Source organism: Dipodomys ordii, unplaced genomic scaffold (assembly GCF_000151885.1).
Source record: "Dipodomys ordii isolate 6190 unplaced genomic scaffold, Dord_2.0 Scaffold107, whole genome shotgun sequence".
Classification (NCBI taxonomy): domain Eukaryota; kingdom Metazoa; phylum Chordata; class Mammalia; order Rodentia; family Heteromyidae; genus Dipodomys; species Dipodomys ordii.
The window spans coordinates 2,926,939-2,949,101 of NW_012267323.1; the positions used below are offsets into that span (position 1 = coordinate 2,926,939).

General features: G+C 52.0%; 2 protein-coding genes across 4 annotated transcripts in view; both read right to left on the reverse strand.

Moving 5' to 3' along the window:
* Positions 1-3,818: 3,818 nt before the first annotated feature.
* Positions 3,819-9,105, reverse strand: Gnat1 (guanine nucleotide binding protein (G protein), alpha transducing activity polypeptide 1). Its single transcript, XM_013028072.1, has 8 exons — positions 8,984-9,105; positions 6,596-6,638; positions 6,332-6,473; positions 6,062-6,219; positions 5,839-5,967; positions 5,475-5,604; positions 4,123-4,276; positions 3,819-4,014 (listed from the first exon to the last, which is right to left on the reverse strand). The coding sequence occupies exons 1-8, from the start codon at positions 9,087-9,089 to the stop codon at positions 3,824-3,826; spliced, it is 1,053 nt and encodes a 350-aa protein (XP_012883526.1). The 5' UTR covers positions 9,090-9,105; the 3' UTR covers positions 3,819-3,823.
* Positions 9,106-12,094: 2,989 nt separating this feature from the next.
* Sema3f (sema domain, immunoglobulin domain (Ig), short basic domain, secreted, (semaphorin) 3F) overlaps positions 12,095-22,163 on the reverse strand; it is a 29,742-nt gene continuing 19,673 nt past the window's right edge. The window contains exons 6-19 of one of the 3 annotated variants that reach the window (XM_013028243.1): positions 21,453-21,545; positions 19,200-19,293; positions 18,584-18,703; positions 17,959-18,098; positions 17,698-17,812; positions 17,480-17,549; positions 17,166-17,310; positions 15,902-16,124; positions 15,265-15,353; positions 15,099-15,140; positions 14,783-14,940; positions 14,509-14,576; positions 14,136-14,269; positions 12,095-13,406 (exon numbers count right to left, since the gene is read on the reverse strand). In XM_013028243.1, coding sequence (XP_012883697.1) covers positions 13,056-13,406; positions 14,136-14,269; positions 14,509-14,576; positions 14,783-14,940; positions 15,099-15,140; positions 15,265-15,353; positions 15,902-16,124; positions 17,166-17,310; positions 17,480-17,549; positions 17,698-17,812; positions 17,959-18,098; positions 18,584-18,703; positions 19,200-19,293; positions 21,453-21,545 — 1,842 coding nt within the window. In that variant the 3' untranslated portion in view covers positions 12,095-13,055. Of the gene's footprint in view, positions 13,467-14,135; positions 14,270-14,508; positions 14,577-14,782; positions 14,941-15,098; positions 15,141-15,264; positions 15,354-15,901; positions 16,125-17,165; positions 17,311-17,479; positions 17,550-17,697; positions 17,813-17,958; positions 18,099-18,583; positions 18,704-19,199; positions 19,294-21,452; positions 21,546-22,163 lie in introns of all 3 variants that reach the window. The other 2 variants (XM_013028242.1, XM_013028244.1) reach the window with 2 other exon arrangements.

Here is a 22,163-nt window from a genome sequence, read left to right on the forward strand (position 1 = left end):
TGTGTGTGTGTGTGTGTGCGTGTGTGTGACAGTGCTAGGACTTGAAAGTTAAGTCCTTTTGTTTGTTTGTTTTTGCTAGTATTATACCACTTGAGCCATAGCTCCACTTCTGGCTTTTTGGTACTTAATTGGAGTTATGAGTCTTTTGGATTTTCCTGCCCCTGTTGGTTTTGAACAGTGATCCTCAGATCTCAACCTCCCGAGTAGCTAGGATTATAGGTGTGAGCCACTGTTGCTTAGCTTTACTATGCCATCTTATCCAATAGGCTGCTGGGGGAGAGAGGATCCTCAGTGGAGAACAGACTCAGCTCAATCATCCCCCAACCATCTCGCTGGGTCTTGTCTCACTGGCTTGGGCCTAAGGCTTCTAAATATCAACCACCATGTCAGGCCATGAATGTCCTGGGCTCCCTGAGCCATTCAAAGTTTCTCCTGTGCTCAGGCTCAGGGCTTGGACCTTTCCCCCGTAGCCACAATTCCTATGGACTCGGCCCATTCAATATTTCTGGTCTGGTCCAAGCAGGTACTTGGTCAACAGCATAAACCCAGAACTCTGACCCGGAGCTCCTCACGTTGAAGGCTCTGGTGTTGAGGAAATAAGCCACAGCCTCATGAGGTTTTTTTTTTCTTGTCAGTTATGGGGCTTGAACTCTGGTCCTGGGCTCTGTCCCTGAGCTCTTCAGCTCAAAGTGAGCACTCCACCACTCGAGACACTTCCGGTTTTCTGGAGATTACTTAGAAATAAGAGTCTTACAGATTGTCATGCCCAGGCTGGCTTTGAGCTGCAATCCTCAGATCTCAACTTCCTGAATAGCTAGGATTACAGGTATGAGCCACCTGTGCCCTGCTCAGCCTCCTGGGTTTCTAAGACTCATCCTTTTTTCCATATCCATACTGGTCCCTGGGAGTGGGGGTGGGGGATGTGCTCACCTTTATAACATGCTTTTTATGGAAAGCTGTAATGACAATTTTTCCCCTGAAGCAGATTTCAACATTGTGATTGAAGATTTCTGTCTCCATTAAAGACAAGGAAATAAAATTAGATCAGGCACTGTGGCTCACACCTATAATCCTAGCCATGCAGGAAGCTGAGATCTGAGGATCACCGTTTGAAGGCAAGCTCAGGCAGGAAATACTTTTATCTCCAACTAATCACCAAAATGCCAGAAGTGGAGCTGTGGCTCAAGTGGTAAAGTGCTAGTCTTGAAGGAGAGGACAGCTCAGGGATAGCACCAGGCCCTGAGTTCAACCCCCAGGACTTGAAAAAAAAATAAAACAAAACATAAATAGAAGTTTAACCACAAAAATGCTAGATCAGGGCTAGGAATGTGGCTTAGTGGTAGAGTGCTTGCCTAGCACGCATGAAGACCTGGGTTCCTCAGTACACATAAACAGAAAAAACTAAAAGTGGTGCTGTGGCTCAAGTGGTAGAGTGCTAGCCTTGAGCAAAAGCAGCTCAGAGACAGTGCCTAGACCCTGAGTTCAAGCCCCAGGACTGGTTAAAAAAAAAAAAAAGCTAGATTAGGCCATTCCTAACAGAAAAGGCTAATGCTCAGATATGTATTTCCCAAGAACTATCTTACCCTGGAATGTAGTAGATGCTCCTATGCTTTAATCCTGATACATTTATTGTTATTATTGTTATTATTATTATTATTTCCCCAGTCCTGGAGCTTGAATTCAGGGCCTGGGTGCTGTCCTTGAGCTATTTTGTTCCAGATTAGCACTCTACTACTTTGAACCACATCTCCACTTCTGGCTTTTTTTTTTTTTTGTCGGTCCTGGGGCTTGAACTCTGGGCCTGGGTGCTGTCCCTGTGCTCTTCAGCTCAAGGCGAGCGCTCTACTGCTTGAGCCACAGCGTCACTTCCGGTTTTCTGGTGGTTTATTGGAGACAGGACACTCAAGGACTTTCTTGCCTGGGCTGGCTTTGAACCCTGATCTTCAGATCTCAGCCTCCTAAGTAGTTAGGATTACAGTCGTGAGCTACCAGTGCCCAGCTTCTGGCTTTTATTTTTTAATTGGTATTTAACTGGAGATAAGAGTCTCACAGACTTCCTTGCCTTGGCTGATTTTGAACTGAGATCCTTAGAGTAGCTAGGATAACAGGCATGAGCCACTAGTACAGATGGGATTAGAAATTTTGCCTGGAAGGAGCCTCTTCTTGTCCAGCATTTGATAAAAGCCCAGGACTCATGATAATTAAGTCCAGCCCACCCACTCAAGAACAAAACAGCAGGGCCTGGTGGCAAAAGTGTTTTTTTTTTTTTCTTGTTTTTATTGCTGAGTCTGTGCAGGTAGCTAAGGAAAGTGACGATTATGTCTTGGCCTCACCAGACAGAAGTTCCTTGTCCTGGGCTGTAACGCAGGCCAACGGCATAAGCAAAGATTTGGGGTTTCATGAGAAAGCGGACAGCAAGGAGTGTACAAACACAGACCAGCGTCTCTGATGATTCAAGCAGGCCGCTGGCTTCTTCCTCCCAAGGAATCAGCCCTGAGGGCAAGGCTAAGGGACAGCTGGGTCACCTGGATTTGGGGCACAACCTAGGCTTCTACCCTATCCAGAATCCTCTGCCTGGGGCTGATCAATAAATGCTGGACTCTGCCCCCCAGCCACCCCTCAGGACAGCCTGATTATTGGCCATAGCCCATGTCAACACTACCCTCCCTTAATATGTTGTCCCCAGGGCTCGTGAGCTATGAATACTGTGTGGGTGGGCAAAGTGGGGTGTAGATCTAGTGTCTAAGTACAGAGAGGGGAGATCCAGAGGGGGGAGGGGCTGGAGTGCTCCCCCCCCCCCCGGTATTTGAGGGAGGGCTCAGTTTATACTTCTCCCTGGTACCTACGTCTATCACTCCACGCTTGTCACTAACTAATCGATGCTGGAGGTGTCACAGCCTAGGACTAGTTTGTACTTCATTCCTGAAGTTTCTAGGAAGGGAGCAGACAGTCCCCAGTCACTTGGTAGGTGTGTGGGACTTGTCACATGGAGGTGCCAAGTGGGCTGGACTGCTGGCCAAAGCAACAAGCCTGCTGGGGCGGAGAGACATAGGCTAGAGTCCTTCACGAAACCCTGGGAGGGAAGGGCTGATTGGTGAACCCAGACCCACCAGTTGAGCTGTGGCTCCTGGGGACAAGAGAACTGAAGGAGATTGGTCACTTGGGGCCTGCTGAGTCACTCCAGCTGCCCCGAGCTCCTACCCTGTCCTAGCCGGGTCCAAGAGGCCAGTGCAACCAGGCGGGGGAGGGCCAGGTCTGGGGTTGGGGCATGGGGGAGGGTCTGTGCCTCAAGTCTCAAGGGCTTTGGATCTGTGCCTAGGAGAGCCGCAGGGCTACCACTAATAGGGTTTCAGGGCAAGGGAGACACAAGGGTTGAGGCACCTGTAAAGAGAGAAAAGGGGAAAGAGAAGAAATGGCATCTCTGAGACTCTAAGTTAATAGGTTTATACATTGAATGAATGCAGCTGTGACACTGGGGGCTTGGAGGGGGTGGACCAAAAGAGCTTGAATGGCTGAGACTTCTTAGCTGAGAGAGGAGGCCTGTGACATTGGGTGGAACCCAGTTTAGAGCCCCAGGGGGTGAAGTTTAGCCTGCAGTGGGGGGCGAAGGGGGTGGGGATGAGGCGGTTGGAGGCAGGGTTCAGTTGGTAGAGCGCTAGCCAATGACGGGAAGCATCATATATACCAAGTTCGAATCTGAGTCTCAGACCAAAAAAGAAAAAAAGAAAGGGGTTGGGGTGGGGGGTAAGGAGTTGAAAGCCAGGTTAGGGTCTTGAATTCAGGAGGAGGAGAGGGGAATATCTGGCTAGCAAGGACCCCCACCTCAAAAGAGGCCGCAGTCTTTGAGGTTCTCCTTTATGATAATGTCGGTGACAGCGTCAAAGACAAACTTGACGTTCTGTGTGTCGGTGGCGCATGTCATGTGGGAATAGATCTCCTTCACATCACGCCGCATGTTGAGCTCGAGGAACTGCACCTTGATGTAGTTGCCAGCATCTTCATAGGTGTTAGGGCCTGCAGCAGAGGGGAGCAGAAAGCACTCCCTTAGTCCAGGCCATCCGCAGCCCATTGGCCCATTTTGATGGTGGTCTGGGGCTCCCGTAGGTGGTCAGGGACTCTTACCGTCATAATCCGGGAAGCAGATGCTAAGGTGTGCCTTTTTGATCTTCTCAGAGAAAACGTCCTTCTTGTTGAGGAAGAGCACAATGGAGGTGGTGGCGAAGTAGCGGTGGTTGCAGATGCTGTTGAACAGGTGCAGGCTCTCGTGCATGCGATTCTGGGGAAGACAGCGGTTATGGGGTACTGGGGAATACAGCCAGCCACCTCCAAGCTGCTCATGCCCCAGAGCCTCCCTCCCTAACTACTCCCAGAGACCTTGAACTCATGCCTGCTCTCCCTTGGCACTGTGAGCTATCTGCTTGTATTTTTTCTTTTTTCTGATCCTGAGGTTTGAACTCAGGGCTTGTGCATTGTCCTTGAGCTCTTCTTTCCTTCCTTCCTTCCTTCCTTTCGTTCTTTCGTTCTTTCTTTCTTTTTGGTCCGTCATGAGGCTTGAATTCTGGGCCTGGGCATTGCCCATTAGCTTTTCAACTCCAGGCTAGTGCTCTACCACTTGAGCCACAGTGCCACTTCTGGTTTTCTGGTGGTTCATTGGAGATAAGAGTCTCATGGACTTTCCTGCCTGGGCTGGCTTTGAACCTCCATCCTCAGATCTCAGCCTCCTGAGTAGCTAGGATTACAGGAGTGAGCCACCAGTGCCCGGCTTGAGCTTTTTCTCTCAAGGCTAGCGCTCTACCACCTGAGCCACAGCTCCATATTTGGCTTGTTGGTGGTTAATTGAAAATAAGAGTCTTGCATAGTTTCGTGCCCAGTCTGGCTTTGAACCTTGACCCCAAGAGTTCAGCTTCCTAAGTAGCTAGGGCCCAGGCTTGATCCGCCAGTGCCTGGTTGTCCCTTAGCTTTTTTTTTTTTTTCTTTCAAGGCCAGTGCTCTATTACTTGAGCCAGAGTTTTTTTTTTTTTTTTGGCACTTAATAGGAGATAAGGGTCTCAGGGGTTGCTCAGTGGTAGAGTAATTGCCTTGTATGCATGAGGCCCTGGGTTCAATTCCTCAGCACCACAGCAGCAGAAAAAAAGCCAGAAGTGGCGCTGTGGCTCAAGTGGTAGAGCGCTCGCCTTGAGCTGAAGAGCTGAGGGACAGCGCCCAGGCCCAGAGTTCAGACCCCACTGGTCAAAACAAAAGCAAAAATAAAAACAAAAACAAGAGTCTCAGGGATTTTCCTGCCCAGGCTGGCTTTAAACCACAATCTTCAGATCTCAGCCTCCTAAATAGCAAGGATTATAGGAATGAGCCACTAGTGGCCAACACAGCTTTAGCTTGCTTTTTATAGATTTCTCTGGAACAACTCTCCCATTTCAGACTCTCCCACAACTCCTCCTCCCCCTTGAAGCCCGCAGTCCCTGCTTGGCACTCACCACTTCGTCATCCTCCACCAGCACCATGTCGTAGGCGCTCAGGGCCGCAATAAAGATAATGCAAGTCACCCCCTCGAAACAGTGGATCCACTTCTTGCGTTCAGAGCGCTGTCCTCCGACATCGAACATCCTGCAGGTGGTGGGGATTTGAACCTGCACCTCTGAGTCCCTGTGCATGCCCACTGCTATCCCCTTACCTACCCTGGCTGGAGAATATCAAATGGGACTGGCATCTTGAAGGATTAGGCCTTTTTGTGTTGTTGATGTTGGCAGAGTTAGGGACCAGGTCTTGGAACAGTGAATCGCTCTGTTGAGTGTGTGTGTGTGTGTGTGTGTGTGTGTGTGGAGGGGGGGAACCTCTTACCTGAAGTGAAGGTCTTTGAAGGAGAACTGTGTCTCAATGATGCCAGTGGTCTTCACACGTGAGCGTAGCACATCTTGCTCAGTGGGTACATAGCCTGGGGTTACCAGGCGCTCCAGGTCTGAGAGGTAGCTGAGGAAGAAGACCCCGGGGCGTGGTGAATAAGTAGCTAGGAAGGGCACAATAGGACTCCACCAGATTTCCCACGTTCTGCCCCAATGCTCACTAGCCAGCTGAGTCATTGAGCTGGTACTCCGAGGCACGATCAAAGCAGGCCTGGATCCCCGAGTCCTTCCACAGCCGCTGGATGATGTCTGACATCTCCTTGGGCATGGTGCCCTCCTCAATAGTGTCTGCCATGTGCATCAACTTCCGTGCATCGTCCTGGAGGAAGCGGGGGTGGGGGGAGCGGTAGGTAGTGAACCATGGATCTGGGCCCAGCCAAGTACTTTATGCTCTTCCCTCTGGGCCCCCATGAACCCGCCGCCTGGCACACCTGGCGAGCCGAGTCTCCATACTGGATGTTGAGTGTGGTCATGGCTCGCACGATGGCCAGAATGGATTGCAGTGTGTTGCCATAAATGATGGCAATGAACTCGAGGCACTCTTCCAGTGAGTACCCGTCCTGATGGATAATCCTGCCGTCAACGTGAGCTAAGTCAGAACTTCATGGGCCACAGGTGAAGACCAGACCCCCACCCCCAGCCCTATTTGTATGCACCCACCCCCAGGGAGCCTCCAGACATCAAGGACAACTCACTTCATCTGCTTGACGATGGTGCTCTTCCCAGATTCACCAGCACCTGGAAAGGGAAGTCTGTCTCAGCCTGCACTCAATACCTCCCTCTACCCATAGATACCTGGAAGATGAATTGGCTAGGTGGATCTGCAGCCAAGAGGCTTGGGGTGCCAGCTAGACCACTAATGACACCGACTCTTACTCCCATCCAAAGCATGGTCCTTGTGGTAAGATGCTTATTGAACAAAACGTTTGTAAATGTTAGGGAAATAAAAAGAAGCGGCGTGAGGGAATCAGAAACGTATGCCAAGCTGGGCGCTGGTGGCTCATGTCTGTCATCCTAGCTACTCAGGAGCCTGAGATCTGAGGATTACGGTTCAGTCAGCTCAGGCAGGAAAGTTTGTGAGACTCTTATCTCCAATAAACCACCAGAAAATTGGAAGTGGTGCTGTGGCTCAAGTGGTAGAGCACTCGCCTTGAGCTGAAGAGCTGAGGGAGAGCGCCCAGGCCCAGAGTTCAAGCCCCAAGACCAACAAAAAATAAAATAAAATAAAATAAAATAAAATAAAATAAAATATGCCAAGACCAAAAATAAATCCTAGAGCACCACTCTGTGGACCTACTTGGTATTACATGCACAGAATGGAGCTCAAAAGAAAACCTGCTGAGTGCAGGTGGCTCACACCTATAAGTTTAGCTACATAGGAGGCTGAGATCTGAGGATCGCAGTTCAAAGCCAGCTTGGGCAGAAAAGTCTGTAAGACTCTTAACTCTTAACTTATTTCTGGTGGTTAATTCACCATCAGAAAACCTGAAGTAGAGCTGTAGCTCAAAGTGGTAGAGCACTAGCCTTGAGCAAAAGAGCTCAGGAACAATGCCCAGGTTCTCCCTGAGTTCAAGCCCCATGACTGACAGAACCAAAAACCCAATGCTGGGTGCCGGTGGCTCACACCTGTAACCCTAGCTATTCAGGAAGCTGAGATCTGAGGATTGTGGTTCCAAGCCAGCCCAGGCAGGAATGTCTGTGGGTTCTCTGATCTCCAATAAACCACCAGAAAACCAGAAGTGACACTGTGGCTCAAGTGCTAGAGTGCTTTCCTTGAGCTGAAGAGCTGAGGGACAGCAGCCAGGCCCAGAGTTCAAGCCCCATGACTGACAAAACAAAACAAAACAGGGCTGGGAATGTGGCTCGGTGGTAGAGTGCTTGCCTAGCATGCACGAAGCCCTGGGTTTGATTCCTTAGTACTATATAAACAGAAAAAGCTGCAAGCAGTGCTGTGGCTCAAGTGGTAGTTAGCCTTGAGCAAAAAAAGCTCAGTGGCCAGGCCCTGAATTCAAGCCCTAGGATTGGCAACAAACAAAACAAAACAAAACTGTGGGTGCACATGTGTGTTTTGCCTGTACTCAGAGTCTTGCACTTTTGCTTAGCTTTTTTATTTTTGCTGGCACTCTACTACTTGAACCACACCTCCACTTCTGGCTTTTTGCTGGTTAGTTGGGAGATAGGGATTTCTTTGATTTCCCCACTAGGGCTGGCTTTGAATCTTGATTCTCAAATCTCCTGGGATTTTAGGGGCCACCAGCACCCAGCACCCCTTACTTTTCACCTGAAGGCTGGAGGTCTCCTAGAGGCTAGAGGGAATTAGTCCCTTGGGTGTGTAAGAGAACAGAAATGACTTGCACGTTAGAGGGTAATGGGCACAGTTAATGGGATTTCCAGCTTAGCCTCTCTTGCCTTCCTGCTTGGCTTTAGTCCCTTTCTACCCAAGCTTGACTGAGACTGGAGAGTATGAATGGAAGCTGCCCCATGCTCCGAAAGTAGCTCTTTCCTAGGCGCTGGATAGTGACTTCCCATAGGACCATAGGCTCAACTTCGCTTATTTCCCAGAGGCCTCACTATCTTTCCACCTCCTTTACCCACTTCACAGCTCTGTCAGTGATAAAGTTCCAGCACCCAAGGCCCATTGTTTGTGGGTTTGGATGGCCCAAGAGGCTCCTAGGAGGAGTATGATCTTATTTCCAAGTGAGGAGCCCTAGGTGGGGCTCCCAGCAAAGTTCCCCCCTCCCGCCCCCAGTTTCTGAGCCTTACTCAGGAGCCCTGACAAATCAACGACTAGAACTAGAGGAAATACAGCTAAGGCAAGAGTGTACTTGAACAGGCACTTGTACAGAGGTGTGTATACTCATCACACACTTCTTTGGAGGGGGAGATTGCCCCCAGCCCCGGAGATTATTCCTGGGGAAACCTGGGACCTCATCACCTGTCAGTTCTAGGTCAGGGCTCTCTGGCTCTGTACCCTACCCTGTCACAGGCTCGCTCTTTTTTCCCCAAATCCTCCTGGCTTCCTGCCTAGCTCCTACAGACACTCCCCCTGCCCCCCACCATCCCCACTGGGACCACACCCCTACCCAGTAGCAGCAGTTTCACAGTTCGAGCATCCTTCTCTGCGTCCTCCTTCAGCTTCTTTTCCAGCTCCCTGGAGTGCTTCTCTTCAGCACTGGCCCCAGCCCCCATGATCACAGCAGCAGGCAAAAGGCGCCTCTTTTGATGGAAGGGATCTCAAGAGCCTAGCTTAGGCCAGCCTCTGGCCTCCCCAGAAGCCTTTGTTGGCCCAAGATGACTGGCAATCAACTGGCTTGCCACAGACCTGCGCAGGGCCTGGTGGGGCTGCTTAGTGGGATTTGGAAACTGGGGGTGCCCAAGACCCAATCAGAGACAAGGACAGGTGAAGCCAGCTCAGCCCCCTCCAACCTTCTAATCGGGGTGGCATGGCCTCAATCCCTTAACCGCTGACTCTGCACCCCTTCCACCCCCCAAAAAATTTTCCAGGAGAGGCCCCAGGTAGTCCTTCCCCTGCCCTACAGCAGGAGACATGTTCAAGAGGATTGTGGGCCACCTACCCTAGGGGTGGGGCTGTCAGTAGGAGGGCACAGAGGGAGAGGCAGGCATGGTGCACTTGCCAGCATTGCTCCTCTGTGTGTGTGTGAGTGTGTGTGAGTGTGTGAGTGTGTGTGAGTGTGTGTTGTTTCTAGGTTTGAACTCAGGGCCAGAGTGCTCCTACTCTACCACCTCAGCTTTTTGGTGGTTAATCAGAAACAAGAATCTCACAGGGCTGGGAAGGTGGCTTCGTGGTATAGTACTTGCCTAGCATGCATGAAGCCCTGGGTTCGATTCCTCAGTACCACATAAACAGGAAAAGCCAGAAGTGGTGCTGTGGCCTTGAGCAAAAGCTCAGCAACATGTGCCCAAGCCCTGAGTTCAAGCCCCAGTACTAGCAAAAACAACAACAAAAAAGTGACTTTTTTTTTTGTACAGGCTGGCTTTGAACTTTGATCCTCAGATCTCAGCCTCTTGAGTAGCTCAGATTACAAGCGTGAGCTACTAGTACCCAGTTTCAGCACTCCTCTTTAACTTGCAAGCTCACATTGACTCTGGGAGATGAATGGCCACAGCAGAGGTGCACAGGGTCCCACAGCAGGCAACGGGCAGGTGGCTCTGATCCAGGCTTCTATCCTGTTAGGAACCACAAAGACAAATGTTGACTTTGCACCTGACCCTGAGCATGGCTGCTATATGCTTCTGATGGAACTCTAGAGATGTGTACATCTATTACATGTGCCTAGGTGTGTGTGCTTGTGTACTGGTAAACTTTCAAGTGCATGTGCTCTTACATGTGTTCACATGCCTTTGTATGCATGTTTGTGGACACACACACATATATGCACACACAGATGTGTGCTAGCGATAAATTTGGTGCTGGAGATACATGCTAGGCATCTGTTTTACTACAGTGCTATCTCCTTAGCACCCTGTGATTTTCTTTTTCTGGCTATGTGAGCTTGTGCATGAATTTTTCAGTGCTTGGGTGGGTTCACATGTATTTGTGCATGTGTTAGAATGAACAAATGTGTATACATGCATAACCATTTTTTGAACACTTGTCTGGCTGTGAATCTGAGCATGTTCATTCTTTTTCTGTTTTGTTAGTCATGGGGCTTAAACTCTGGACCTGGGCACTGTTCCTGCGTTCTTCAGCTCAAGGTAAGCGCTCTACCACTTGAGCCACAACGCCACTTCAAGTTTCTAGTGGTTTATTGGAGATAAGAGTCTCATGGACTTTTCTGCCTGGGCTGGCTTTGAACTGTGATCCTCAGATCTCAGCTTCCTGAGAAGCTAGGATTACAGGCATGAGCCACCGGCGCCTGGCTAGCATGTTCATTCTTACATGTATACACATACATGTTTGCTTGTGTATATGTATAGTGTGTGTGCGTGCACGCTGGTTTAGAGCCTGGAACTCAGGGGCTGGGTGCTGTCCCTTTGCTCAAGGTTAGCACTCTTACCACATGAGCCACAGCTTCACTTCCAACTTTGGAGATAAAAGTGTCTCAGAAACTTTCCTGCCGGGGCTGGCTTTGAACTGTGATCCTCAGATGTCAGCCTCCTGAGCAGCCAGGATTACAGATGTGAACCACCAGCACCCATCTTCTGTTCTGTCCACTGCTGTTCTAGGAACTGCTTCGTGGGTACCTGAGAGCTTTCCTGCCTCAGCTCTGGGTGGAGAGCCCTGCTCAGGTAGAGCACACTGATAGAAGAGGTTCAGCTTGAGCTGAGTGCTGAGCTCTCTTCATCCCACTTTACCTCAGGCTCTCAAGATTCTCTTCTAGTCGGATTGCTTGCCTGAAACCGGATGGCCTTCAGTCCTTAATTCTGCTGCAGACTCAAGAAACCACAAGGGGGTGCCAGGACCTCAGACACTGAATGGTTGTGTGGGATGTAGACACTGGTTCCAACCATAGGCTGGTAACTTTGATGTTCAACTTCTTGGGTGAGGAGTGAGGTTGAGCCATCTGTACCACTTTCAGTCTTTGGGCTCCATCCATTCCCAAACCATCACCCCACATTGTAGGTGGGTCCCAGAAGTCTTCGCAGCCTTTCACACTGCTAGGATAGTGTGGGAATGAACCAAGACTTGTTAACCCACACCTGTTTTCTCTATACTGTTTATTGTTGTTTGCATTTATTTGGTCTTGTGTGTGTGTGTGTGTGTTAACCCATACTAGCACTTTAAATTGCAGGCTTTATGGTTTCACTTGACTTTTTCCACTCACAGCTGGCATTCTACCACTTAAGATGCACCTCTAGTTCCAAATACTTTGCCGGCTAATTGGAGGTAAGTCTCTTGGATTTATGTCTGCCTGGGCTGGCTTCAAACCACAATCTTCAGATCTCAGTCTGCTAACTAGGATTATAGATGTGAGCCACCAGTGCCTGGCGGGATTATTTTGAGGCAGGGTCTCAATATACAGCCCTGGCTGGCCTTGAACTCATCAATCTCCTACCTCAGACTCATAACTGTTGCAGATTACAAGCTTGTGTCATCACATTTCTCCATACTATCTAAGTGGGGCCATTCCATCCCCTCCCAGTGCCCCCTTGCCCACTAATTGTGGGCCTAACCCCCTCTCCCCTCCACCATCACCAAGGAGAGAAACCAAAGTCTAGTCCCAGAGCCAGTGTTTATTAGCAAGATGGAACCCAAGGACACCTGTGGCCTGGGCAGCAGAGGGCTGCCAGGAGCCCCCACTCATCTACCCAACTGCTTCCAGAGCTATTTGTGCCCATCACTGGAAGTGGTGGGTAGAAGAGAGCTCTGCAGGGCAGGGGGGGGGGCGGGGTGCATGGGGGAAGAGGAGCCTGCAGGCCCAGGCCTCCACCATGGCTTGTCTCCCCTCAGAACTGAGGGCTCCCTTCAGCCCTGCCTGCATGTGGCTCCCCCCACTGCTGTTCTCCCAGTCACTGAGTTAAAGTGGCACAGGAAAGCTAAGGAGGTAGAGTGAGGCAGGGGACAAGGAGCTGAAGGCCCTGCCCCGCTCGGGCAGGATTCCTCTCCTCCTGTCTCCAATAAATAGAGAATAAATACCTGGGAAGGACTGGCCTTGACTGAGGCCTCAACCCAGGCAGGGCTCAGCATCCTCTGACAGCCCCCTTCTTCCCTTCTCTGGATACCCTGAGCCCCCATCCCCAGACTCCCAAGCAGTCCTGGTTATCTGTGCTTAAGCCACAGCACAGCAAGCAACACGCATCAGCCAAGGTATGTGGTTTGTGCCTCCCGCAAGTAGGGGGGTCACAACCTCCTTGTGTTCTGTAGATCTCGGCAATGGCGGTTGAGCATGCAGACTTCCGGCAGAGTCTGAGGACTTGCAGTGGGTGGGGTCCTGGCTTGGCCTCTGCCAACTTGCTGGGCCTGATTGGGTGGGCTCAGTTCTTTGCCGTCTTTGACCAACAATGGGTCTGAAGTTCTGGATGATGCTGCCACAGAGGCAGGCTATATACAACCCACCAATAAATACTGTCTTTGCAGGGGCAGGGTATGTATAGAATATAGATTTTTTTATATTTATATTTATATATATATATCTTTTATATTAAAAGGGATGAGGGCTAGGCTGGCCCAATGCAGGGCTCAGGTAGTTGGCCTCATGTGTCTGGAGGGTGATGCCGTCGATTCCGAGGTTTTTTCTGGTCCTGGAGTTCAGGAGGTCTGGGTGCCCCAGGAGCCTCCCTGGGGCTAGGGGGCACATGACGCCAGTAACCTTGGCAGTACTGATGGATAAGGCCCACTTCTGGCTGGGCTAGCAGCTGGGCCAGCTCCTGATAAGGAGGTGTGGAGGGGAATGCGCCAGGGGGTGGAGGGACGCTCACAGCCAGAGGGGGAAAGAGGGCAGCATGGACGGCCTCACGACCCAGTACGTGCAGCTGCACTCGCGTGACGACGTGCTTGAAGTTGTTCTCAGTGGCCGTACAGGAGTAGAGGCCGCGATCACCGAGCTGCAGGGCACGAAGCAATAAGCCCTGCTCTGTGCGCAGGAAGCGGTCCTCTGCACGGATCTGCAGGGGCAGGGGTGGGGGCGGGGCTCAGGGGCTGTGTCACCCCCCTGCTGCCCGAGCCAGCTTCCAGGTAAGACCACCTTTTGTGGCCATTCCACGTAGGAACTCCTACAGGAGATTTCCATATACCAAGGAAAAAAATCTCCAGGGTGGTTCCTCCTAAGGAGAGGTAATTGAATAAGGTATTCACACGTTTCTACTTCAGGAAGGATGGTCTTGGGGGGGGCGGGTGTGGGGTTCTGCACAACGAATGAATTTTGGAGCACACGCATATAGAATTGTCATTTAATGAGAATACCCAATTGTGGCACCCACATAGAATTTCCACGTAAGGAGGGACACCTGCAAGTTGTTCCCGCCCCCCCCCCCCTACAGAATAAATGCTACCCACATCATTTCTATATACTGGCGCTCATCCACATAACATTCCATACAAGGAGGTATGAATATGGAATTCTTATGAAACGAGACATACCTATAATGGTTCCACATAAATGATGCCTGTCCCATGGAATGTCTATAGATTTCTCTTCACTCAAATGATTTCCACGTAGGTTTGGGAGCTTCGAAGGGGTTTCATGGACCAAGGGCTGCCCCAGATTAGCAACTACAATTTACCCACATGGAAATTTCCCATTATCCACGGCGCTATTGGGGACTCGAACTCACCTCGCGGCGACGGTCGCTGGGATCTCGCTGGAACAGCCACTTCACTGTAGCTTGAGGGGAGCGGGGCTGGCACTCAAGGAAGGCAGCACTGCCCGCCACGCCATACTGCACGGACTCCACGGCATTCTTATTGGCTGTGGATCAAGAAAGTCCTGAGTAGAAGCGGCACTGTCCCTGGCTAGCCTATTGGATGCTATCACGAAGGCAGATGGGGTACCATCTGGGCATCGACCAGCCTGAGGGAGTGAGCAGGGACCAGGGACATCCTAGCCCCCAAGCCCAGGTGTATCTTCACCCCTCTCCACTCCCTATAGAAATCATCTGTGAATCTTTACATTGTGTGTGGGGGGGTGCTATGAGCACTCTCACTTACCATTGGAGTTAAACCCACGGCATTGCCTGATGGGGTTCCCGTGTCGGATATCCTGTCGGCGGCTCCGCCTGAGTGAGAAGAACTCCTCATGCAGTGCTCCCAGAGAGCTTGCCTCCTTCATTCCCTGACCCCCAAGGCCCTATTTTCCCAGGAGAGCAATGGCTTACCTATAACCAACCCCACCTGAATAATGATAGCCACCTCCAAACCCTTAGGACTGAGATGGAACCCCGCCCCCCCCCCCACACCAACCCAAGGTACTGGGGAGCCACACCTCTTGGAGGATGCGGTGTACCGGGAGCAGGCCTGGCCATCCCAGGCACAGTACGGGTCCCGGGCGAGGCAGCAGTCGGCACAGGCAGCGCCGTAGGCCTGGCAGCGGTGCAGGCTCAGGTGTGTGACTCCCACGGCCGAGGCCACGTACAGTTGTTGCTGAGAGCAGGGTCAGGAACTTGTCAGTTTCCTCCCCAGAGACAGACCCCATCAGCAGCCAGTTGGGCTGGGGGTCTTCTTCCTTGTTCTATGTCTCAGTGCCCCCAAGGGGACGCAGGCTCCATTCTTATCCCCTGAGCCCACACTGCCAGACTCACCCTCTTGGAAGAGATGCTCATGGTTTTAATGGGTGCTGGCTCCTGGGAAAAGACAGGAATGATTATGGACTCATGGGGAGGCCCTCTCTGCTCTGACTTTAGAATAGAGACTAAGATTAGGGAGGGACTAAGGGAGGATGGGAGGATCAGGTGGCATTGGACCTACCTTGAAGACCTCCACCTCCTCCAACATGAGTTCTTCTACCTCCTGGTCATCCTTGGGCAGCACGATGACCTTCTGTACTGTCCCGCGGTCTGGAACGGGCCAGGCAGGACCTCAGTGGGGCTGAGGATGCTGGGGAAGGGGCAAAGCCTCAGCCCCTTCCCCCACCAGGGCCTCAACTCCCCTAGGGCAGTGGAGCAGGAGTTCTAGGTAAAGACTGAAGGGTTCCCACAAGATGAGAGGAAGACGTCAGAGGGACTGGTCCAAGACAAAGGACAGGATCTGCTCCAGAAGACTTCACTTGGGGCTCTGAGGAGATCAGGACACTGAGAGCATTGCTGTGCTGGGAGCTGCTCGGAGGCGGGTGGATTTCAGTATAGGCACACACATGCCAGCATGTGCCAGGATGTGGACCCATGTGTCCTAGGTGCCTGCCACCTGTCTCTAATTTTCCTGCCAGACGAAAAGTCCCTCGGGGTGGTGGGAATGGAGATGCCATCCCAGCAAAGATGAGGACGACAGACCTGTAACAACTCCTAGCAGGGCTGGGTTTCATCTCCAGGATCAGCCATCTCCCCCGCACCCCCTGCCATACCCAATGGGTCCAGTGTAGGAGGGTTCCGGGAGCGGCAGTGGGTACCTGTGCCCAGGAAAAGCACCTCATAGCGCCCATCAGCTGCATCCACCTGGTCCACAGCGACAGTGGTGAGACGGTAGGGAGCACCTGTGCGGACCACCAAGGGTCGCCGCTGCAGTGGGTACACGGCCTGGTACATAAGCGGGTGGCTGCGCATGAAGTTAATCACTTCGTCAGGATAATCCTTGGTGGACTTCATGGATGGTGTGAAGGTCCCGCCAGGGCACTGTAGGCAAACAATGAGTGTTCAGTCCCAGGTTGACCAGATGGGGCACATGGACCAATCATTAGGTCAGATGAGACCTCCACAATCTCCACCTTTTCTCACTGTTGTACCTGGACTGGTCCTGCTCATTCCCTACCTCCTGGTCCACTCTAGCCAGCCAAGCTGATTTCAAGTCTGTCTCCAGCTTTTGCCTTGAAGATTCTTCCCTGAAAACTTTAGCTCTCAAACAGCACCCTAGAGGGTCCTCCAAGAAGCAGTCTGCCATAACCACCTGCATCAATCTACATTTCAGGTTCCTGGCTGATTGTATTCCTTTACGGTCTGTGTGTGAATGATGGCTTTTTTTTTTTAAAGTCAGTTGTAGGGCTTGAACTCATGAGCTTAGGAGCTGTTCTTCAGCTTTTCTGTTCAAGAATAACACTCTTACTAGGCTTGAGCTGAAAAGCTGAGGGACAACACCCAGGCCCAGAGTCCAGCCTACACAACCGGCAAAAAAAGAATAAAAAGAAAAGAATAACACTCTACCACTTTGAGCCACAGCTCCACGTATGGTTTTGTGGTGGTTAACTGGAGATAAGAGTCATGAACTTTCCTTGGGCCAGAATCATCAGCCTTCTGACTAGCTGTGACTATAAGCATAAGCCACTAGCACCTTGGTTTTTTTTCCTGTCCATTGTGGGGCTTAAAATCCGGGCATGGCCTCAGCTCTTCAGTTCAAGGCAAGTGCTCTACCACATGTGCCACAGCACCACTTCTGGTTTTCTGGTGGTTCATTGGAGATAAGAGTCTCATGGACTTTCCTGCCTGGGCTGGCTTTGAACCGTGAGCCTCAGATCTCAGCCTCCTGAGTAGCGAGGATGACAGACGTGAGCCACTGGCACCTGGGCTCACTTTTTTTTTTTTTTTAAGTATGTTATGGTCTACTTCTATTTCTGGATATGAACTCCATGACAGTGGGGCCCATGTCTGATGAGGGCCTGATCCAAGTAGGCCTCTTAGAAGCAGAGGAGAAGGAAAGGTAGGGGGAGAGTCGGTACTTACTGTGCCAGGCCTGGGGTAGGGCATCTTTCCTGAGAAGGGCATCCACTGGTAGTTGGGGCCTTCCTTGTGGGCAAAGGGCCCATTGAAGACCATGCGAATGTCGGCCATGGAGTAGACACACACAGCAGACCCGCGGAACACAGAGCTGCATGCAAGGCAGGCTGCCGCTGAAGGCGGGGCAGATGCCAGGCTCACAGCCCCCCCCTCCCCCCTCAGTCTGTCCCACCCCATGGCTCAAGCTGTTGTCTTTCACCAATCAAAACCCCCCAAACCTGGCCCCACCCTGCCACTGCTGGCCCCAACCCCAGCCTCACCCTGAGGAGGTAAAGACAGCATAAATGACTGGGTTCCTCACATCCTGGGTCTGCTGGACAAACACATCCTCTGGGGAAGAAGAAAAGAGTGCTGGGAGAATGCCTTAAGTAAGGAGCTACAAGAGGTCCTGACCATTCCCTGACTCGGGCAAGGCAGAGGCAGTTTGATCCTCCTTGTAGCTTCCATCCCTCCGGCTTTCAGTCTACTGGGCACTCACGGAGCTCATCGAAGTGAGTCTCAATTCCATCCTCGCCTGGCACGGAGCAGACAAGCCGAGCCTTCAGGAATGTGCTCCATTTGTTGACCAGGCAGCAGTGACCACCATCATCATTCTGCAAGAAGTGGGGCGCAGACAGGAGGCTGGATCAGACAACTCACTCACTCTCAACACCCTACTTGGAGCAGGGCTGACAAAGCCAGGACAGGGCCTGGAGAGGGTCCTCCCCCCTTCCCCGCCCTGCCCCAGATGCATGCATACCAGGCAGATGCGCCCGATGCGGGCATACACAGCAGGGCTCTGGGTAGCTTCTGCCGACCGCTCACGGAAGAAAAAGTAGAGTTTGTCATCATTGTGCTCTGCACTGTCAGGGATGAGCTCAGCATGGATGAATGAAGGGTCTGCAGGAGGACATGGAGTCAGCTTTGGGAGTCCCATCCCCTGAGCATACCCTTTACCCCAGCAGAATCCCTGACCAGCTACAAGACCACCACCTACTTTTCTCCAGATTGAAAAACTACCCATCCAAGCTAATCATTAGCTCAAAGCTCTATGTGTGCCTTTGGTCCTGGGGCTTGAACTCAGGGCCAGAGTGCTGCCCCTTAGCTTCTTATTTTTATTTTTTTAATATATATATTTTTTGGGGGGGGCTTAAAGCTGAAGCTCTATCACTTGAGCCACATCTTTACTTCCAGCTTTCTGGAGATTAAGTCTTATGGACTTTCCTGCCTGGGCTGGGTTCAAACTGTGATCCATAGTTCTCAGCTTCTTGAGTAGCTAGGATTACAGGTGTGAGCCACTGGCACCTAACTCCACGCACGTTTCTACAGGAATTCCTCGTTACCTCCCAGACACACCAACCACAGGTTTCATGGGTTGCACTTACCGTTGAGCCACCGGGAGTTGTACTGGTCTGTGCGCATGGCTGTCTGCTTTCCAAGTGTGCGGAAGATGGCCGCATCAGTGCCCATAAAATCGATGTATACACCAGCATAGAGCTCCTCATCTGTGGGTGGGCCAGTGGTCACTCAAAGGCTGACCTTTTCTGGGACCCAGGGCATAGCTCCATTGACACCCCTGTTCCCTCCAAGAGCCAGGATCCTGGCTCTTCCACAGGCCTCCCAGGGCATGATCACATCTCCTGTTGAGTGCTAGTAAAGGTTTACTAAGTGGCTTTGGGAGGAAGGAATACTGGCAATGAACTCTGATTAGCAACAACAGCCAAGTCCGCTGATGTAAATAGTCTTGCCTCACCTGATCTCAAGCCCTTGGATGGGCTCTTCCGGAGGGACTGGATGGGAGTTCATGTGACCTAGTTTCTGTCCCTTAACTCACACTGGGGTCTGGTCTAACCCACCCTCCACCAACTCCCTGCCAGGTAGGAAGGATCCCATTGGGGCCTAAACAGATACTGGTCAGTCTCTGGTTTGAACTAAGTGTTGGTGCCCCTGGTAACAGAGGTCACACATTCAGACTGTAGAACCAGGATGAGGAGCACTCACTGATAAGGGCGGAGGCTGTGTCCAGCTTGGGGTCGTATGGACACTTGCCCTTCCCTGACTCGAGTCTCTCAGGCTCCAGGTAGAAGATGTAATCCTGCAGGGCAGATGGAGGCTCAGCACACCCAGGCCAGTCCCACAGCCAGGAAGAGTTAAGTTTTCCAAGTTAAGAAAGTTCCTAGGATACCCTGAGTCCAACCCTGTTCTCCTCGTGGTTCTCAGACTTGAATTCTCCCCAGCCACCACTCCCAGGTCCGGACCATGCTGTGGTTACAAGGGAAGGTTTCCAAGTCTCAAGACTTAGGCAAGCTGGGTCCTTGTGACTCATGCCTGTAATCCTAGCTACTCAGGAGGCTGAGATCTGAGCATAGTGGTTCAAAGCCAGTCTAGGCATGAAAATCTGTGAAATAAGTCTTAGCTCCAATAAGCCACCAGAAAGCCGGAAGTGGCGCTGTGGTTTAAGTGGTAGAGCGGCCTGCCTTGAGCTGAACTGCTGAGGGACAGCACCCAGGCCCAGGGTTCAAGCCCTATAACCGACAAAACAAAACAAAACAAAAACCCTAGAAGTGGTGCTGTGGCTCAAGAGGTAGAGTGTTAGCCTTGAGCACAAAGAGGCTCGAGGACAGCACCCAGGCTTTGAGTTCAAGCCCCAAAAATGGCCAAAAAAAAAAGAGTTAGTCAAGACATAGGAATCAAGTTTCAGAAGCATTTGTTCCCCAAGGCCAGGCCAGGCTTATAGGGGACTAAAGTTCCTTTATGCCAAACTGGTGCAGGAAGACAATGATCAAGGTCTCCCTGAGCCATAGAAATCCAACTCTGCAACCGGGCACTGGAGGCTCATGCCTGTAATCCTAGCTACTCAAGAGGCTGAGAGCTGAGATCACAGTTCAAAGCCAGAAATCCAGAAGTGGATCTGTAGCTTGTAGTAAAGCACTAACCTTGAGCAAAAGAGCTCAGGGATAGGGTCCAGGCCCTGAGTTCAAGCCCCGAAACTGACAAAAGAAAAAAGAAAAAAAAAAGAAATCCAGCTCTGTAGCTGCCTGTTGGGCCAAAGAGAGGCTCCATACCTAGCCAAGAAACCTGGCACAAAGCATAGGTCTAGTTCTATAGGCTCAATCCTGTCTTGCCATCAAGTGTGACTGAGCCAGAGCACTTTGAGATTGCTATGTCCCCAAGCTCTATGCCCTACCTGCAGTCCTCAGATGGACCAATGGGCCATGGCCTTCCCTGCCCTTCCACGTCTCCCCAGGGAGCCGGGAGTTGGGGAATCCAGACTACAGAATCCACAAAGTCCCCCTGCGCCTCCCAGCCCAGTCTAGAAGATGCTAGGAGGGAAGGCTGGTCAAAGCACTGGGGGTAGGATGATGAACTCACGGGCATGGCAGGAAAGGTGGGGAGAAGGGAGGGCAAAGGGGAGAGGAGAGAGGCACAGAGGAGGAGGTGGCAGCAGGTAGCAGGATGGTAATGGGAAGGTGCACAGAGGCCTGCTTCCAGTTACACGCTACACACGTGACTTCCTGCACATACACCTGGATCCACATCACAGCAACACCTAGACTCACTGCTCACAGCCTAGAGACAGCCACACAGAATCTAAATGACCCCCTCCTTTCAGCTGTTACACACACACACACACACACACACACACACACACACACACACACACACACACGAGTCATTCACCGGCAGCCCCTATTCCCCTGCCCGCCCCTTCCCAGCCCCAGCTGGCCCAGTCCACATCCCGGTCTGGGTCCTGACAAGTAGACAGACATCATCCCAGAAGAGAACCCCCATATGTGAGTGTGTAGGGCACCTCTGTCCACTGCATGAATGACATCCCCCCCAACCTCCCCAGAAGGTGAGAGCACAGACATCTAGGAGCCATGTGTCAGACCCATTCTGGGTGCTGGGGATGTTGTGCCCAAGTGTGTGTTGGTGTGTGTGGATGCCGCCATCTCCCCACACATGTGTTCTCAGGGCTGAGGCACAGTGGTCCTCAGGGGCTCCTGTCTTCCCCACCTGGTGGCTTCATGATTTCTCGCCCGCAGGGGTCACATTGAGGCTGACAAGAGTCCAGCTGGAGCTGCCTTCAGAGCCTGAGGGCACTGCAGGGGAAGGGGCGGGAATGGGGTGGGAGGAGTACAAGGGAGGGGAAAAATCCCTGGGGAGGCTGGCCTAGCAAAGTAGCAGGCCTTGGGGGTAAACTGAGTCCAGAGGCTCTGCTGCCTGGCAAAGGCCTGGAGGGAAGAGGCCCACCTGGCGTGGGGCTGTGGCCGTTGGGCGAATGGCACCATCTGTGGCTCTGCTGCCGCGGCCTTTGACCACCTGCGTCTGGGTCCATGACGGGGCCTGAGAAGACCAGGAACAGAGGTTAGAGCTTGGGGGTGGTAGGGGCTGGGGGGAGCGGGCTCGGGCTGCCAGCCTTTCATACAACAACAGGCCAGGAACACACATGAACACATGGGCCCCAGAGTATGTAGATGCACATGGATGTGCACACACATACACACACACACACACACAGGCTTGGCACACGCCTGCACACACGCACGCGCGTGCCCCTTAGGTCCAGTCGTTCTCACACATGCCCTAGGAGGTCACACCGGCTCACACAAGTGCCCACATGGAAATGGAAAAGAGCAGAAGCAGGCAGGGTGGAGCAGATCTCAGGTGGGGTGGGGACAGGGAGTGGGGGGAAGGAAAGCTCCCCCCCCCAACCCCTGGACCCAAGGGAAGAAAGTCGTTTTCCAGGCAGAAGCTGACCCAGGTATCCAGCTTCGTGAAAGGCCCCAGCCAGGCCCTCTGATTTGGTCTCAGGGGCACACCTGCATAGGCATAGCCCAGAGACCTGCTGCCACGTGTGCCGTGAGCACTTGCTATGTGCCAGGCACAGTGCTAAGGGCTTGGGAGCATTAGCTCACTGCCTCCTCCTCCTCCTCCTCCTCACACCAACCTGTGAGAATGGCA

Bases quoted from the DNA above. Each gene is read 5' to 3' on its own strand.
- Gnat1 (XM_013028072.1), bottom strand. From the start codon at position 9,089: ATGGGGGCTGGGGCCAGTGCTGAAGAGAAGCACTCCAGGGAGCTGGAA. The intron at 6,639-8,983 runs GTAGGGGTGTGG...TTCCCTTTCCAG, and splicing joins TGTGAAACTGCTGCTACTGG to GTGCTGGTGAATCTGGGAAG. The intron at 6,220-6,331 runs GTGTGCCAGGCG...CGCTTCCTCCAG, and splicing joins ATGGAGACTCGGCTCGCCAG to GACGATGCACGGAAGTTGAT.